This window comes from Ursus maritimus, unplaced genomic scaffold, assembly GCF_017311325.1.
Source record: "Ursus maritimus isolate PB19 unplaced genomic scaffold, ASM1731132v1 scaffold_7, whole genome shotgun sequence".
Lineage (NCBI taxonomy): Eukaryota > Metazoa > Chordata > Mammalia > Carnivora > Ursidae > Ursus > Ursus maritimus.
This window is the reverse complement of record NW_024426885.1, coordinates 55,479,710-55,495,870: the sequence shown is the minus strand read 5'-3', so window position 1 is coordinate 55,495,870 and position 16,161 is coordinate 55,479,710. Positions and strand designations below refer to the sequence as shown.

Below are 16,161 nucleotides of genomic sequence, written 5' to 3'. Positions count from 1 at the left end.
CCTGTAGTGTCTTCGTTTGGCTTTGGTATCAGAAGAGTGCTGGCCTTGTATTGACTTTGGAAACATTTTCTTCTCTTCAATATCTTGGAAGAATTTGAGAAACATTAGTATTAATTATTCCTTAAATGTTTGGTAGAATTCACCAGCGAAGCCATCTGACCCTAGAGTTTTATTAGTTTACCAGTTCCTGACCTGTTATTGGTCTGTTCAGATTTTCTATTTCTCCATGACTCATCCTTGGTAGGTTGTATGTTTCTGGAATTTATCCATTTCTTTTCAGTTACCCACTTTGTTGGTAGATAATTGTTCATCGTAGTCTCTTATGATCCTTTGTATTTCTGTGGTGTCAGTTTTGGTGTCTCCTCTTTCATATCTGCTTTTATTTATTGGAATTGTCTCTTTTTTTCCTAGTCTAGCTAAAGGTTGTCAATTTTATCTATGTTTTTAAAAAATCAACTCTTAATTTTGTAGGTATTTTCTATTGTCTTTCTAGTCTCTATTTCATTTATATCTGCTCAGATCTTTGTTATTACCTTCCCTCTACTAACTTGGGGCTCAGTTTGCTCTTCTCTTTCTGCTTTCTTGAGGTGTAAAGTGAGATTTTTCATTCAAGGTCTTTCTCTTTTTTCTTAAGGTAAATGTTTACTGCTATAAACTTTCTTCTAAGAACTAAGGTTTTTGTTTTTGCTTTTGCTGCATCCCCAAAGTTTGGTATGTTGTTTCCATTTTCATTTGTCTCAAAATATTCTTTTATTTCCCTTTTTCTTTGTCCCATAGTTGTCTTTTCAATCTAGTGTCACTACCTGCTCCTCCCTTTTCCCCTTTTCTGCCTTTCAGATCATCCTCTCTGAGCTGGAAGATCAGGGTATTGGTTCACATCTCCGCAGCCCGAGGGGAGAGAAGTGTTTATTTCATATGTCTGTGGGGTTGCGTTTCTGTGCAGTCATTGGGCTCCCAGCCAGCCTATGGCTTTCCAGAGGTTTTGTTTTAGTGCTTTCTTGCTGGAGCCCAGGTCCAGGTTGTGGTCAGCAGCATCGGTTGTTTTAGTAAACAATCCCCTAAATGAGGAGCAGTTCTTGTTTCCAGCGTGCTCTCACAAAGGTGGGCTGGTTTGTCATTGTCTAGTCCCCTATGGGTCAGTAGCAGCCATGACACCCACCGCTCCTTCCAGCCGGGGGCCTGAGCTCTCTCGTCCTCACAGCTGAGGGTGCCATGGGCCGAGGTCGGGGCTGAGAATTTCTCATTATCTCATTATACCCAAAGCCTGAGGATTGGACGGGGTGTTCCCTCACTGGGTTCTGTCAGGGGAGGATCTCTGTATGCAGCACAGGAAGGACCCTCACTGTCAGGGCTCTCGGCTCTTCGGAGGCTCATCGTGAGCCGTGTTCTCATATGCCTGTGATACATAATTCAAAATAACTGAAAAATGAGACATACAACTATAAATGCAGTAAGATCTCCACCATGAAAAAAATAGGCCTGGAAAAATCTGGAAGAAATAGAACTCTTACATATTAACTCTTATTTCCTCTGAGGGGTGGGGCTAGGGTAATTTTTATTTTCTCTTTGATATTTTTTCCCCTGGCTCCCAAATTTTCTTTTTCTTATAATCATAGGGGAAAATACCATATACAGAAAAATAATGTCCTTTCTAACTCTAACGTAAAATATGAGACTGGCCAATGCTGAGGATGGCTGTTGACAGAACCAGGAAGGGGCTGTGTAAGGTGGAGAGGAAAGGTGGGGAACAGTGAAGGTCAGCTGCCAGGAGGAGGTGAGTCCCCAGTTCCATTTTCTCCTCACCAAGAGAAGAAACATTTCTCTGAGCCCTCCTGTAACAAGTCTGGCCCCACGGGCTACCTGCTAAATCTAAGCATCCACTCGTGGTGCCAGATGAGGACAAATTAGGCTAATGACCTCACGCTCAGGTCTCAGGAAGGGGCACAGGCCATGGCCACCACTGGCAACAAAACATCAACAGATACCTGGGTATGAAGACGAGACTCCATCCCTGATCCTGGGCGGGGTTTCTGCTATTGAGCACTACCTCATGGTCAGACTCAAGTGGCTTCTCTGTTTGTACGGAGTGTAGTGGCTGGACCCTGGGGAGCTGGCCATGGAGCCCCAAGGGCCCAGGCATCAGTAGTGCGGTGTCCTGACCCCAGCCAGTGTGAGGAGAATCTGAGTGAGCTCCGCAACTGTCTGGGTCTCACCTTCACCGACCAGTACTTCAGCTTGTTCCAGGGCCTCTCTTGAGGGTGCGGGGGTGTCAGAAGAGGGCAGCTCCTGCCCATGTGTCCCCAGTTAGGCAGAGCTGTGTGGGACACCCAGAAGGGGCTGGGCTGTAGCTGATACATCTGTACCCCCAGCCCAGGCCTCCTGGCCTCTACCTTCCCTCTACTGCCAAGGCAGGGGTGAGGAATGGACTCTTTCTTAGCCTTGATCAGAGGGTGCTGGGGTCACACCCAACACCGGGGCAGGGAACAGTAGACAGGCCCCGGCCTGTTTGTTTTATCATGGCTCCAGCACCACCTGGCTCTAGACACACCCTTGAAGCCAGGGGGAGGGAAAAAGGAGATGACATGTGGCCCGCTTGACGGAGCACATGGACACGTATATATCCTGCCCACCCAGAGCAAAGGTTCTGCACTGAGGTCTGGCCAGACTCTCACAGCTACTGTGCCCCACTGTGGACAGTGTGTGGGAGTGAGAACTGCTCCCTGCAAAGCTGAAGCAGGATCTCTTCTCCTCCGGCCCCACCCTGGATTAAACCTGTGACCTCTGGCCAGGTTGGAGGAAGGATCTGGCAAATATTCCAAGGAACCCTGTAGCCCTCTTTCCTCCTTTCTTCTTGCTCCCTGGGTTCTCTTCAGGCCTTGGTTGTTAGATTGAGTCCGTCTCATTACTGGAGGCAAGAGGACGCGTCCCCACAGTCTGGGGCATGGAGGGAAGCCCAGAGATGAGGGTTCGGCCCATGTGCAAGGGAAGGAAGGGTGTTCTAGGCTGAGCACCCTCCCCCCCCATGGTGAGAACTGGGCTGGTATTGGTGTCAGCGGGACCTCTGCAGCCTTGGGTCTCAGGGTGTGACGTTCCATCCCTCGAGGCCAGGAGCTCCTGTGGCAGCCCTTCCACTCCTCCCTCCTCCCCCTGCTCCTCAGCCTCCCAGCCTGGCGGAGCAGCCGCCACATGCCCCACCCCCTTGATGCCTCATTCACTTAAAAACACTAAGCACCTCTCCAGGAAGCTGGGCTGCAGAGGCTTTGGATAGCTTTAAAATTAGATTTAAAAGAAAGAACTAGAAAGGACAGTTCTTTGTAGCTTGCCACTGGTGGTTTAAACCATGTGCTCTGAAAATCCTGTGACCTTTGATGTTTGGTTAGGCTTTGCTTAGTTTAGCCCGGGCCATGTGGCCCTTGAGGCCTCGTCATCCTGGCGGGGGAAGGTGGTTTTCTCGCCCTAGTTGGAGCTGGTTTCGAGCAGGCCGGGGGTGGCACTGGGGGTTTGGTCTCCGGGAGTGGGAGCAGCAGAGGAGCCAGGATTCCCTGCCATGCCCCACAAGGCACATCCTCCGAGTGGCTCCCCCAGTCCTGCAGAACGTAGCTGAACACAGCCGAGCACTTTGCAGTTAAATTCATGAGCTGGACAGCTTGCTTGTCTCGCTGGAGTTTCTCATCCATCCCCAGCCCCATCATGGCACAAGGACCACCTAAGTATCCTCACATCTCTGGTATACGCATGCACATGTGTGTACACACACACACACACACACACACACACACACACACACACACACTCATGAGAGCACAAGAGCAAGCCTGATCCAAAGAGGTCCCTGAGGGAGCTGGGGCAGCTGCTGCCCACAGAGCCTGGGGCCATCTGTTCCTCCTGTCCATTCGGAGGGGTCTCCAGCGGGGTCTCCCTTCCCGGTGGGGCCCAGCTCAACTTACCAGATGGGAGGCCTGATTTTCACAGAGGCCTTTTTGGAGTCAGCATGTTTGGAAAGTACCCAGAGACTGAGTTGGTCTGGGGAGAAAGGTCAGAGCTGCTTACTGAAAAGGGAGGGAGAGCCTTTCCCCATTGGGTCCCTGGGCATTCCCTCTGTGGACCCTGCCCGGGGCTTCCTGCCCTCATCCCCTGCCCACCCCCATCTTCAGCCCCAGGGGAGTCCAGACAATCTGTGACCCAGGGGAGGGGCCCGGAGGTGACCAGTGGCCTGGGGTAGTGCAGAGGGACGTGGAGGCCAGGACTGTGTCTGCAATGCCCCGAGAGTCAGCTACAACAAGCTGACATGCCCCTATGCACGTGGCCCTGACCCTGGCATCCCCCCAGCCTCCGCCCCGCACCTCTGTGCAGCCAAGGGCCCCCTCCCGCATGCCATTCAATGCCGTGAGCGAGTTCCCTTGCCCTCCCCTGGGTGGTGGACTAACCCCACCCCTGTGTCCTGTTTCTCAGATGCCCCCAACCATGGCCCCGGTGGCTGACCTGTCCCTTCATCTGCTAGACGAGCAAGCACCCCAGATTGGAAAGGCTTCATGACCTGGGGGTCTCCAAGAAGGGTGGGACGGAGGTCGTGGGGTCCCTGCTCTGCCCAGGTTGTGTGACCAGCAGGCTCCTGCCCTGGGGTCAGTGCAGGACTGAGGGCTGGCGAGTGCGTGGTCTTTCACATGGGAGAGGGCCTGTCCCCTACCGTCACGCCCCCCAGGCTGCTGTCAGGTTGTTGGCTCCCCAGTCTGTTTCTGAGCGACTGATCTCCATCAGTAGAGGGTTTTCCTTCTGGCCACAGAGATGGGTTTCCCTGAGCCTGTCCCTTTGTTGCCTTGACTCTGAGCAGGGTGAGTGTCGGGAAGGAGGTGGCTTATGTACCCTTTGTTCCTCTCTTCCCGCTACTGGAGATGGTTCAGGGAGATGACCCCACACTGAACCTTGAGTTCTTACTTTGGCTTCCTAAAGTGTTATCAGGCTGGGAGTTTGCCCCCTTGCTCCTAGTATCTCTCTGCCAGCGACCAGTGGGGCCACCTAGGTCCGATTGCCTCTCTGGGCTGCAGGTATTTGTGAGGGGTCTGAGGCTAGCGGCTGGCTCTGGCTTGGGAGGCTGCTTCCACCTCAGGAGGCATTTTGGACAAGACTTGAGGCCTCGGTTTCCCTTGGGATTGGCCATTTTCCACTCACGATATGATGGGTACAAAGCAGTACTGTAGGGTATATGTCTCCTGGAAAAGGAGAGAAAGATCTATAATAATACCATGGCCTACCATGTGCCTGGCCCCTTGCTAAGCACATTTGCAGCTTTAGTTTCTCTAAACTTAAATCTCTCCAAAGCAGAGGTTGTCCTCCTCATTTGGCAGGTAAGGAAGTGGAGGCTTGGCGGCTAAATGAGGTGTCAGGCCCGGGTGGCTGCTGGAACTGTTCTTGACCATGAGGCTTGATGGCCCCTCTTAGCCTCATCTCTGCTCCTCAGAGCTGGCAGTTATCTCAAAGATGGGCCTGCAGGTTTGGTTCACAGGTGGGAAACTGAGGCTCAGAGAGGGAAGGTCACTGTGGTGGGGCCTGCAGTGGCAGGACCAGGCCTGGAACCCAGGGCCCTGTCTTCCCAGTGGCGCCCGCAGGCGCCTCCCCCGGGGATCGTCTGGCTCCAGAGCCAAGAATGCCCCCTTTGTGCCAGCACAATGTCTGCTGATCCGCGGGCCTCCCTGCACTGAGAGCCCTGATTGTCACTAGGAGCGTGGGGTTGGGCTGCCCACACTCCCGCCCCCACCCCTTCCCGCTGTGGGGCCTTTTGTGCTCCTGGATTTCAGCACAACAGCCGGGCTGTTGATCCAGAAGGCCCGGCGTGACCGGGAGAGGGCGATGTGCCAGCGCTCCTCCCGGTGGGGATTGTCCCCGCCCGAGCCAGGAGGTGGGCCCTGTCCTTCAGCCCAGAGCCCTGCAGCAAGGAAGAGTAGCCCACTGCGGAAGTCAGGACAGCCGATTTCCAGTCCTGGCCAGGCCCCTACCCAGCCTGCTCTGTGCCCCAGGAGAGTCAGGTCCTCACGCTGGGCCTCAGTTTCCTTATCCATAAGATAAGAGCTTGGATAGCAGAAAAGAGTGGAGAGGAGGTCTGGAGGACAAAGACTCAGTTCGGGCCTGTCTTTGGGCAATGGAAAGGGCAACAGGCTGGGACCCGGGCCAACGAAGTCCCAGCCTGGTGTGGCTGCTTCCCCATCTGGGGCCTGGGCTCTCTGATTTGTATAGGAAAGGGGGTGAATTACTCCTGCTCAGACATGGCAAAGGGACTCAGGCATCAGATGGGCACCAGGGCCCAGAGAGGGTGTGTGGGCAGGGAGGTAGTGCAGGTGGGGTTGGGACTACTTGAGCTTGTGGGCACTCTGCTCCAGTCCCGAGTTCTGGGAGCTCTTGGGTTGGACTTTGAGGGGGTGGGGAGTTGTCTGTTTCTTTTGTAATGTTTCTGTCTAAATAGACCATCGACTTTCTGAATGACAACATTCGAAGAGGAATCGAGAACTACTATGACGATCTGGACTTCAAAAACATCATGGACTTTGTTCAGAAGGAGGTGAGCCAGGCTCTCTGGGTCAGAGATGCACCTGCCGTGCCCTTTGCCCCTGGCTCGGTAGCCCGCTCAAGAGGGCGAGGACGAGGGAGCAGTGGCTTATCCATTCCCAAAGCAGGTGCTGGCCAAGTTGGGAGGCAGTGGCGGGGCCATGGATGGGCACCAAGGGTAGGGCCTGACCTTCTCAACTAGTCCTCTGCCCACGTGCCTGGCCCATAATGTCCTACTCTCCCTGTCTCTCTTTATTTACATAGATATCCCCCCATCAGAAAAAATAATAAGGTCAGCTATAGCTACAAGCTGCTTTGCAGGGTCCCAGGGTACCCTCTCCAATGGGCAAAGGTCCTACTTCCTTGAGGTGGGAGAGGCAGACCTCCCAGTTGCCCAGTTCAGAGACCTTTCTGCCGAGACCCTTCAGTGACAGGGGGCTCACCTCCAATAAGTAGGGACAGCCCTGAGGTAGAGAGCGCTCTTCCCTGATTCCACTTCCCCCTGAATTGGGGAACAGAACACGACTTCTCCTTTTCCTCCATAACACTTCTTTCCATGCCATGATTATCATTTGGGGACACTGTCCCTGCCCCCAAGGTCCCCCGCGTCTGTCGGTGTTATGGTAAGAGCAGCAGCAGGCCAGCGCTGCCCTTGGCGGCTTCTGCTCCTCCGTCTCACTTAGTTCTGAGCCTCAGGTTCTCATCGGCAGCAGGGGGCTCGGGTGGCCCCTACCTCTTGACTGTGGTGAGCACTGCTGCCACGTGCTCCTGGGCAAGACTCAGCCCTGGCAGTGCTCCCTGGGACGTGGTCCAGGGGGGCTTCAGCTGGCCTGCTTCCCGGGGGCTAGCCCTCAGCGAGAACCAAACCTCCCTGCGCCCACGGCCACCCGCAATGGCCACTCCCTTGGCTCAGGCCTTTGCTGTAGTCACAACAGGTGCAGCCTCCGGGAGGCCCCTCTCTGCCAGGGGTGTGTCGGCCAGCTGCGGCCATCGGGCGAAGCATGATATTTTCATTGGAGCCAGCCTTCCCCTGGCTCGGGGATTTCATTTCTCCCGGGCTGGGATGGGGGGGTGGTTCATGCTTGGTGCCAGACCCCAGGCTTCGTGCATGGCCTGACTTCGTAATCCTCGGCTCAGCTGTGCAAAGCTGGCCTCGCTCATCCTGCTTGGCAGATGGGGCTCTGAGGCCCAGAGAGGCTGGTCAGCTTGCCCAAAGTCACACAGCGAGGAATGGTAGGATGAGGATTCGAACTCTGGTCTCTTGGACTCTTGAACTCAAAGCAAATGCCCTTTGACCTGCACCCTGGGGAGGCGCTTCCAGGTCCTGAGAGCTGACAGCTGGAAGGACTCTGTGGGGACACCTTTGTTTTTCTGCTGGGACCTCTGACCCTATCACTCCCCTAGTTAACCCTGCAGTGACTCCCCATCACTCCGAATATGACCCCAGCTCCCTACTTATTCTGGCTGACTAGGCTTTGCGGGCTGTGGCCTAGGCCAGCCTCTCCACCTCATCCCTCCCCTCTTGCTCGCCCTGCTGCAGACACACGGGCCTCCGAGCCCGCTGCCCCCTACAGCTCGCTCATCCTGCGTGGGGCCTGTCGCCGTCGCCTGGCTTTCTCCTGCTGTTCATGTTTCGGATTAAATGTTGCCTCTTCAGAGGGGCCTCTCCTGACCTCCCAACGTACAGCCACCCCCCCAGCCCCCTTCTCCTCCTTTCCCATGCCTCTGGCACACAGCACCACCCCACTGACCTTTCCATGTAGGGGTTACTCCCTGTCTCCCCAGCAGAGCCTGTCCCCCGCGCTGTGTCGCTTTGGCTCACCCTGGTCACTCCATGGCACGCCACCACGCCCGACACACAGCAGCCCCTCAGTGGAGTCACTACTCCCCTGGGCGCCGGCAGCAAGCAGGGGGAGATGCGGGGAGAAGCTAAGCTAAGGGGAAAATGAGGCCCACTTGCCAGCCCTTGGGTCCTGAGCCCGAGGCAGGATGTGAGGTGTGGGTGCCCCTGTGCTAAGGGCTGACAGGCAGAGCTGGGGAGGCTGTGGCGTGGGGGCCACGGGCTATGGGGGCCACGGGCTGTGGGGGCATCGTCCATAGAGTCCTAGTCTCTGGGACCTTCAAGGGTTGAGCAGCTACCCTGGGACGTGAAGATGGGGACGTCAAGGAAGGACTTTCCCTCTAGCATCTAGTCATCAGCCCCCCCACCGTAACCCTCGGAGAGGCTGTCCAGCCTTGCCTTGCATGCCTCTCCAGGGATGGGGTGCTCCCTGCCTCCTGGGCAACTGGCTGATAACCACAGCCTCCATTGCCCCCTCCCAGGTGACCCGCTCATAAATCCTGGCGGGGCCCCTTCCCGGCGTGCACCTGGGGCCTCAGCGGTGACAGCAGCCCTTCCCTGCTTGCCTTCCTCTCAGTTCAAGTGCTGTGGCGGGGAAGACTACCAGGATTGGAGCAAAAACCAGTACCACGACTGCAACGCGCCCGGACCCCTGGCCTGTGGGGTGCCCTACACCTGCTGCGTCAGAAACAAGGTACCCACCCCGGCCCACCAGACGCCTCTCGTCTTTCAGGAAGGGGGGCGGGCAGGAGGCGGTGGTCTTTGCCAAGGTGTCCTGAATCTCCAGGGCCACGGGAAGGGGTACATCTGGGGGTGGGGGCAGGGAAGGTCATCTTTGCTAGTAGCTGTCGTGACTAGCGGCTAACACTTGCCATGCGCACCTGTTCTAGGCTCTCTAGTTGCGGGAACTCATACAGCTCTTTCCGCAGCACCGTGGGGTGGGTCCTGTTATTTTACCCACTCACAGATGAAGAAGTTGGGGCACCGAAGCATTAGGTGCCTGCCTTGCCCAGGGCTGGCGGGGTTGGAATGAAATGCAGGCTGCCAGCGTGGGAACTGCGTTCTGGACTCCTACACGGGGGGCCTAGAGGGGTGGCCGGCTCTGCAGCCTTCACTGGAGGGCACCTGGGAAGGGGTGTGGTGACATAATGCCAGCCACTGCCTCTCCCCAGCAGGACCCCTGCTCAGCGCTTGTCCCCTCCATGGCCACTTGGGAGGCTGTCCTCTGTAGTCACCGCTTACAAATGCGGGGCTTCGTCAGTCCTCTGTGTTTGACTAATGTGTCCAAAAACTGCCTGGTTTCTGGATTGGAATGAGGTGGCGAGCTTTGCAATTACTCATGCCCTGAAGAGTCATGGAAAATTTCTTTTCGAACATCTCTACCATTCTGTGCCCACTCCTGGATTCTATAAACCAAGCAGCTGCCGATGGGGGCGGGGGCCTCCCCCATGAGTCAGGGAGCCAGTGCCAAGTGCATCAGCCCTAAAAGAGCCTGGGCCGGGAGGGAAGGCTTGTTTGGAAATTTTAGCTGCCATTTTAGGGTAGCTTTCTGGGAAGGGGGAGCGCTGGGGAAGAGCCCAGCGTTTTCAGAGAAGCCCGTGGGGGGTGATCGTGAACTTCCTCACCTAGGGCAGTGGCACCCGAATGTCCAAGGCAAGCTGTCCAGGTCAAGCCCTACATGTATTCATTCATTCAACAGAGATTTGTTGAGGCCTACTATGTGCCAGATGTGATTCTAGGTTCTGAGGAGAACATGGAGAACTGTCTGCCTGCATGGAGCTGACACTCTAGTCAGGACTGATAAGATAAACAAGTGACAGACAGAATGCTCGAAGGCGCTAAGTGCTAAGGAGAAAAAGCAGGGGCGTGGAGGATTGCAACTTCAGATACTGAGAAGATAGGTTCTTGGTAAAACCCTGAAGGAAGCGAAGGGGTAGGCCATGTATATCTGGGGGATGGGCATTCCTGGCAAAGAAACCAGCAAGTGCAAAGGCACTGAGGTGGGAATTGCCCTGGTGTGTTTGAGAAACGGCACAGAGACCAATGTGGCTGGAGCAGAGTGAGCGTGGGGGAGAATAGTAGCAGATAAAGTCAGGGAGGTCCCGGGTACCCTGAAGGCCATGGTCAGGACTTCGGTATTCCCGTGAGTGACGAGGAGTCAAATGAAGGGCTTTGGTAGCTGAATGGCAGCTCTGACTTAAGCTTTACCGGGGTCACTCTGACTGCTGTGGGGGGCAGAGGTGGACGTGGGGGGTCTGGTTAGGAGCTGGTGCAGCAGTCCGTTTCAGGTCAGGCTGCCGGGGAAGCAGGCTCTGAGATTCTGGTTAGCAAGCAAGCTCTGCAGGACCTCCGACAGCTGTGCCTGTTGAGCCCTTGTGTCCAATTGGCCTAGCTCCCCACTCTCATTTTTGGCTACCCTTTGGGGGCCTGTCCCTCCAGACCTCTCTCTTAGCCTTCCCACTCACTTCTCAGACCTCAGATAACCCAGCTCATCGGTCCTGGGCCAGAGTGAGAGGAAGCACCCACGAAGAACCCTTGTGAACCTCGCCGTGTCCCTCTTTGGGCTGCTCAGGAGTCCCCTTCCTGACCTCCCGTCCATGCCGCTGTGCCAGATGGAAGAGGCCACAGAGCAGCCTCAGAGTAGAGCTGCTCTCGGGGCCTGTAACCTTCAGCAGAGCCTCTGGAGAATATCGGTTCTGTGGTCAGACCCAGGCAGGCTTTACATGTAGAAAGACCACGCATGCCTCTTATCCCCCTCCTTGGAGGGGGCTCTCCTGGCGGGGGAGGCGAGTCCGGAGGAGGGGTCGGGGCTCTGGGTGCAAGGAGGCCTCTGCCAGTGGCACGTCTGCTGCCTGAGGGCGGGGGCCCTGCCTCCAGGGCTGGAAGCACGGGGCCAAGTGGTTACGCTTGTCCCCTTCTCTGACACATTGTCCACTTACTTACTGCGTTCCCTGTGTGAACAGAAGTTCCACGATGGCAAAGACTTTCTTTGGTTCTTCTACATCCCCAACACCTAGAACAGTGACTGGTACATAACGGGTGCCCAGTTAATATTTGTTCAGTGAGTGAATGAAAGAACGTACCCGTAAGGTAGAAAATACCGTTCCCGTCATTATATCAGCACCTGCTTCCCGGGCCTGGCCTCCGCGGGGGTCGCGTGCACCGTCCAGAGGAGCCACGAAAGCTGAGCAACGTTAAGTGGGTGCTGGGCAGATTTGGCTGTGAGGGCACCCAGGGTACAGTCTAGACTGAAGGAGGTGATTTTGCCTGCAAACCAGGTCCTGACATCTGAGATAAGGCCTGAGGGGCAGCCCACTCTCGTGGAAGGAGAGCAGACAGCCTTCCTGGCCTTCCAGGGCCTGGGATCCTGTCCAGTCACTCCAGCCAGCGCCCCTGCGTTCGTCCATGCGTCCAGCCCCGAGATAAGCCCCTGATGGGTACCCCTCACTTCGTGTTCAAAACAGCCCCATGACGTGGGGTCACTGAGCACCACTGCTTTATGGGCGAGACCGAGGAACCTATGCATCCCTTCGTTCACGCATGCGTGCATTCACTCAACAAACACTTACCCAGCGCCCCCATGTTCCGCCCCGTGACGGCACATCTAAGACCGGCCGCAGAGCTCCTGGGGAGCAGAGCAGGATCTGGGCCACCACGGGACGCCAGAGGCCGTGCTGGCCACCCCGCAGCTCCTGCCTGGCTACCTGCGCCCGGGCCCCCTGACCCCACGGAGGCTTCCAGGCACATGGAGAAGGCTGGGGCCGGGGCACTGGCTTCCTCTCACTTGGCAGGAGGAAGAGGAGACGACACAGGGCCTGGGCAGTGAGGGCCTGTGCCCTGGGCCGCCCTCTGGCTGGGGCCTGCTGGGAGGGGATTTGGTGGCATCCGGGGCCCACCACAGCTTTCCCTGCTCCTGGGGGAGTCGGCAGCCGGGGGCTCCCGAGAGCAATGCTCTTCCTGGGGAGGCTCGTGCGTGGCACGTGGACCGGTGGGATGGCCGTCTGCAGGGGCAGGGAAGTGTGGTCGGGGGCCCCGGGCTGGTCCTCAGGTAAACCGCAGTGTGCTGGGGCCCTGCTGTGGTCTGAGGTTTTCCTCCGTAAGAGCCTGCGGAGCAAGAACAGCCGGGCCCCGACCTCTGAGACCACGATGTCAGCGTCAGCCTGTCGGCAGAGCCGCAGCCCTGGGGCGGCTACAGCAGGGGAGCCTGGGAAGGCACGCTTCTCTCGGGGTTCTTGGGCCGCTCTCAGGAGCAGGGAGTGCTCCTTCCGCCCAAACATCTCAGAACTAGCTCCTGGGCGTTTCTTGAGTGGGGCGTGGGGGGTGGAGGAGGGGGGTTAAGGGGCAGACTCCAGCCAGACTGCCTGGGTGGGAGTCTCAGTGCCATCCGTCCTGACGGTGCCACTCTGTGCCTCGATGCTTTTGTCAGGGAAAAGGGGAGAATAGTCCTTCACAGTAGGCGCGATGGAAGTGGCAGCTAATACCCATTTCTGTTTCAGACAGAAGTGGTCAACACCATGTGCGGCTACAAAACCATCGACAAGGAGGTAATGTCTTTGCAATCTCTTTCCTTGAGAACGGTTGCTCTTCCTGTCCCATCCCCAGAGTGATGGGAAGGGTTCCCAGGGGTGGGGCTCTTGGCTTGGAACAGGAGTCGGGGACTGCCAGGGTTTTCCACCTGGGCCCACACACGGAAGGGCTCAGGGAGCCAAGAATCCCCCAGGCTGGGAGAGCCTGCCTGTCTGTGTTTGCTGAGCACTTACTGTGGGCTTGTCCGTGTTAGACCACCGAGCCCTTGCCTGTACCCCTCACCCCCCCGCATGCCCGTGTGCCCAGCTGTGCCCAGCACCGGCCTGTCTTGCAACTCCGCTGGGCTAAGAGTGACACTGGGGTGGTGCTGAGAAGGGAGCTAAAATTCATGACAACTTGAGATGCCTGTGAGTAGTGGTTCTTGAAGGGAGATCCCTGGACCAGCAGTGACAGCAGCCCCTGGGAACTTGCTAGCAATGCACATTCCGGGGGTGGGGCCCAGCAGGTGCTTCTGACACACATTTCAGTTGGAGAGCCATGGACCAGCAGAGGTTCTCAAGCCATCGGACCCAATGGCCAGGTTTTATCATAATCATCTGGTAATGTGCTAGTTAGTATCTCGAAATGAAATTCACAGATAATTACCTGCACACCTCAGTTCAGAACAAGTGACAGATCTGAGATAAAAGGAGAAGTAGAACAACTTACAATCATATAGCCTATTTCGCAGGGAAATGCTCAGCATGAGACACCACAGAAGACACAACAAAGCAGTCAGGTGTTTGCGGCACACGTGGGAGGCGGGGTTGTGCCGGTAATGTGAATACCATGGGCATTATTTTTGCCGTGGACGTGGTCTTTAAAAATGGACAATTCTTGATAAAATTCCAAACAAAATACAATATAATCCTTCTTGAATTTACATTCTTAATTCAGTAGTATTTCTGCAAAATGATACACAGTGTGCACACACGTGTGTGCTGTGTATCTGTGCATGGTAGAACCACGCAGAAAGCACTTCGGTTTTTATGAGTCCCTGGAGTTGGCCTTTTGGCTCAGGTAATTCTGGCTGGGATTTCAGCCGTCTAGGTGTCCCCGGGGGACTTCTGAGAGGCAGGTAGACAAGATAGCTGTTTGTGGAGTAGGATTGCCCTTAGCTCCGCAGCCCCTCAGTCCCCACACCCACTGCTGCGACAACAGTGCCACCACAATGTCCTCAGTGCTCTCTAGGGGACACTGCCGCCCACGGAGACCCGGTGGTCTAGAGCCATCTGCTCCTATCGCATGTGAGAAACTGAGGCTCAGAGAGGTTGAGGACTGGCCTCGACCTCGAGCGAGCAGCAGAGTTGGGACGGGGGCTCTGCCAGGCGAGGGGTCAGCCAGGCTCCTCCCTGCGCAGCGCCTCAGCGTGCAGGACGTCATCTACGTGCGGGGCTGCACCAACGCCGTGCTCATCTGGTTCATGGACAACTACACCATCATGGCGGGCCTCCTGCTGGGCATCCTGCTCCCCCAGGTGGGCTGCCCCCCCCCCCCGCGCGTCTCCCAGGGAGCGGAGCCGGAAGTGGAATGGTGGGCTAGGTGTCGGTTCAGAGAGGTGGCTTGGTGATTACAGAGAGCAGAAAAGGTACAGAGGGGTGGGGTGAAGAAGGTTCTCGTACCATCAGTCTGGGCTCACCCTTGGAGGGCTGCAGGGCCGGAAGGAGAAGGCGAATGGCAAGAGCTTTGCTTGTAAAGCTCTTTCGAGTGCTTCACAGGCACGGCCATCTTCAATCCTGTGAGGTAGATACTATTATCATGCCCATTTTACACAGGAGGAAACTGAGGCTTGGCAAGGTTAAGTGACTTGCCCAAGGTCCCCTCGATAGTGAGCGGCATAGCTGGGGTGGAGACAGGAGTCCCAGAATGGAGGGGCCTCTGCTGATGGGGCACAGGGAGGGTCCCTGGCATTTCCTGGGAGGGGAAGACAAGGGCCCGGGCTGCGAGCTGCCAGAAAGAGCCACCCAGATCCCCTCACCCACCCTGCCCTTGTTCCTCAGTTCCTAGGGGTGCTGCTGACATTCCTGTACATCACCCGGGTAGAGGACATCATCATGGAGCACTCTGTCACCGACGGACTCTTGGGGCCCGGCGCCAAGCCCAGCGTGGAGGCGGCAGGCACCGGATGCTGCATGTGCTACCCCAATTAGCGCCCCCGTCTGGACCGTGCCGGGACTGCACCGCTCAGGCCACGCCACGGAGGCACGACAGGACTGTGGATCCTCTCCCCACACTTGGCACTGACCAAAACCCTGGCTGTGTTTGCTCTGGTGGCCTGTTCAGGCCTCCCACGGCCACCGCCTCCCTGGGGAGCAGAGCCCCTCCCCAGCTCTGGGGTCCTGTGCCTGCCCGCACTCCTCTGCGTGGGGAACAAGGGCGCCCCTTCTCCAGGCTGGGGCCGGCGGGGAAGGGGGTGCTCAGCGCTCCACTCAGGGCGCATTCATTTCTGGCAATGCCGTGGCCTGTGGTGTTTATGCCCCTTTGAGGGCAATTTTGTACTGCTTTGTAAGCAAGGATGGGGGAGACCGTGTGTGCCGTGATGGGGAGCAAAGTGTGTGGCCCCCAGGGCCCCCTTGGAGTCCCTCAGCCACGCTCCAGAGGCCAGGTTGGGCCCATTTCACACCCTCCCAGGGACCTTGAGCCCTCCCCAAGGCTGCTGCTTTGCTGGCCGTTTTCTACGTGATTTTTGTAACATTCGTTTTATACACAGTTAACAGGAGTTTCCGACTAATCAAAGCTGGGTGTTTCCCCACATGCCGCACTCTTGCCCCTCCAAGCCAGTTTATTAATCAAACAGTAAAGACATGATTTTTTTTTTTTTTTTGGTGTTTCATTTGTGTTGTTTGGGTCAGCAGGGGGTGGGGAAGCCCTCCGCTTGGGCCCAGAAGCTGTTCATTGGTGCAAGGATTGAAGGGGGTACTCTGGGGCCAAGACCTGGGGTGGCTTGGGACCCCGCGGCCCAGGAGGATGGGCAGCTGGTGGGGGCTGCCTGCTCCGGGTTTGGAACGGCCTCTCCCATTCTTTGGTGTTGCTTCTGACAGAAACGGCTTTTCCCAGCTGTGCTTGTGGGCTGGCCTGCCGTCCCCCGGCCTGCCCTTTCTGCTAGGGATTCACCTGTGGGAAATCTGTGGAGGAGGCAGAGATGACCACACCTATTTTATACACTGGGAAACTGAGGCAAAGCCACCAATGGCAGGAGGCTCCTCCCCCGGGAA

The 16,161-nt window shown here is 56.6% G+C and overlaps 1 protein-coding gene across 1 annotated transcript in view; it reads left to right on the top strand.

Moving 5' to 3' along the window:
- The window catches only part of TSPAN15 (tetraspanin 15), a 46,259-nt gene extending 30,492 nt beyond the window's left edge, over window positions 1–15,767 (top strand). The window contains exons 4-8 of the mRNA XM_008695970.2: window positions 6,458–6,553; window positions 8,958–9,074; window positions 12,877–12,924; window positions 14,307–14,423; window positions 14,947–15,767. Coding sequence (XP_008694192.2) covers window positions 6,458–6,553; window positions 8,958–9,074; window positions 12,877–12,924; window positions 14,307–14,423; window positions 14,947–15,096 — 528 coding nt within the window. The 3' untranslated portion in view covers window positions 15,097–15,767. The remainder of the gene's footprint in view (window positions 1–6,457; window positions 6,554–8,957; window positions 9,075–12,876; window positions 12,925–14,306; window positions 14,424–14,946) is intronic.
- The last annotated feature ends 394 nt before the right edge of the window (window positions 15,768–16,161 follow it).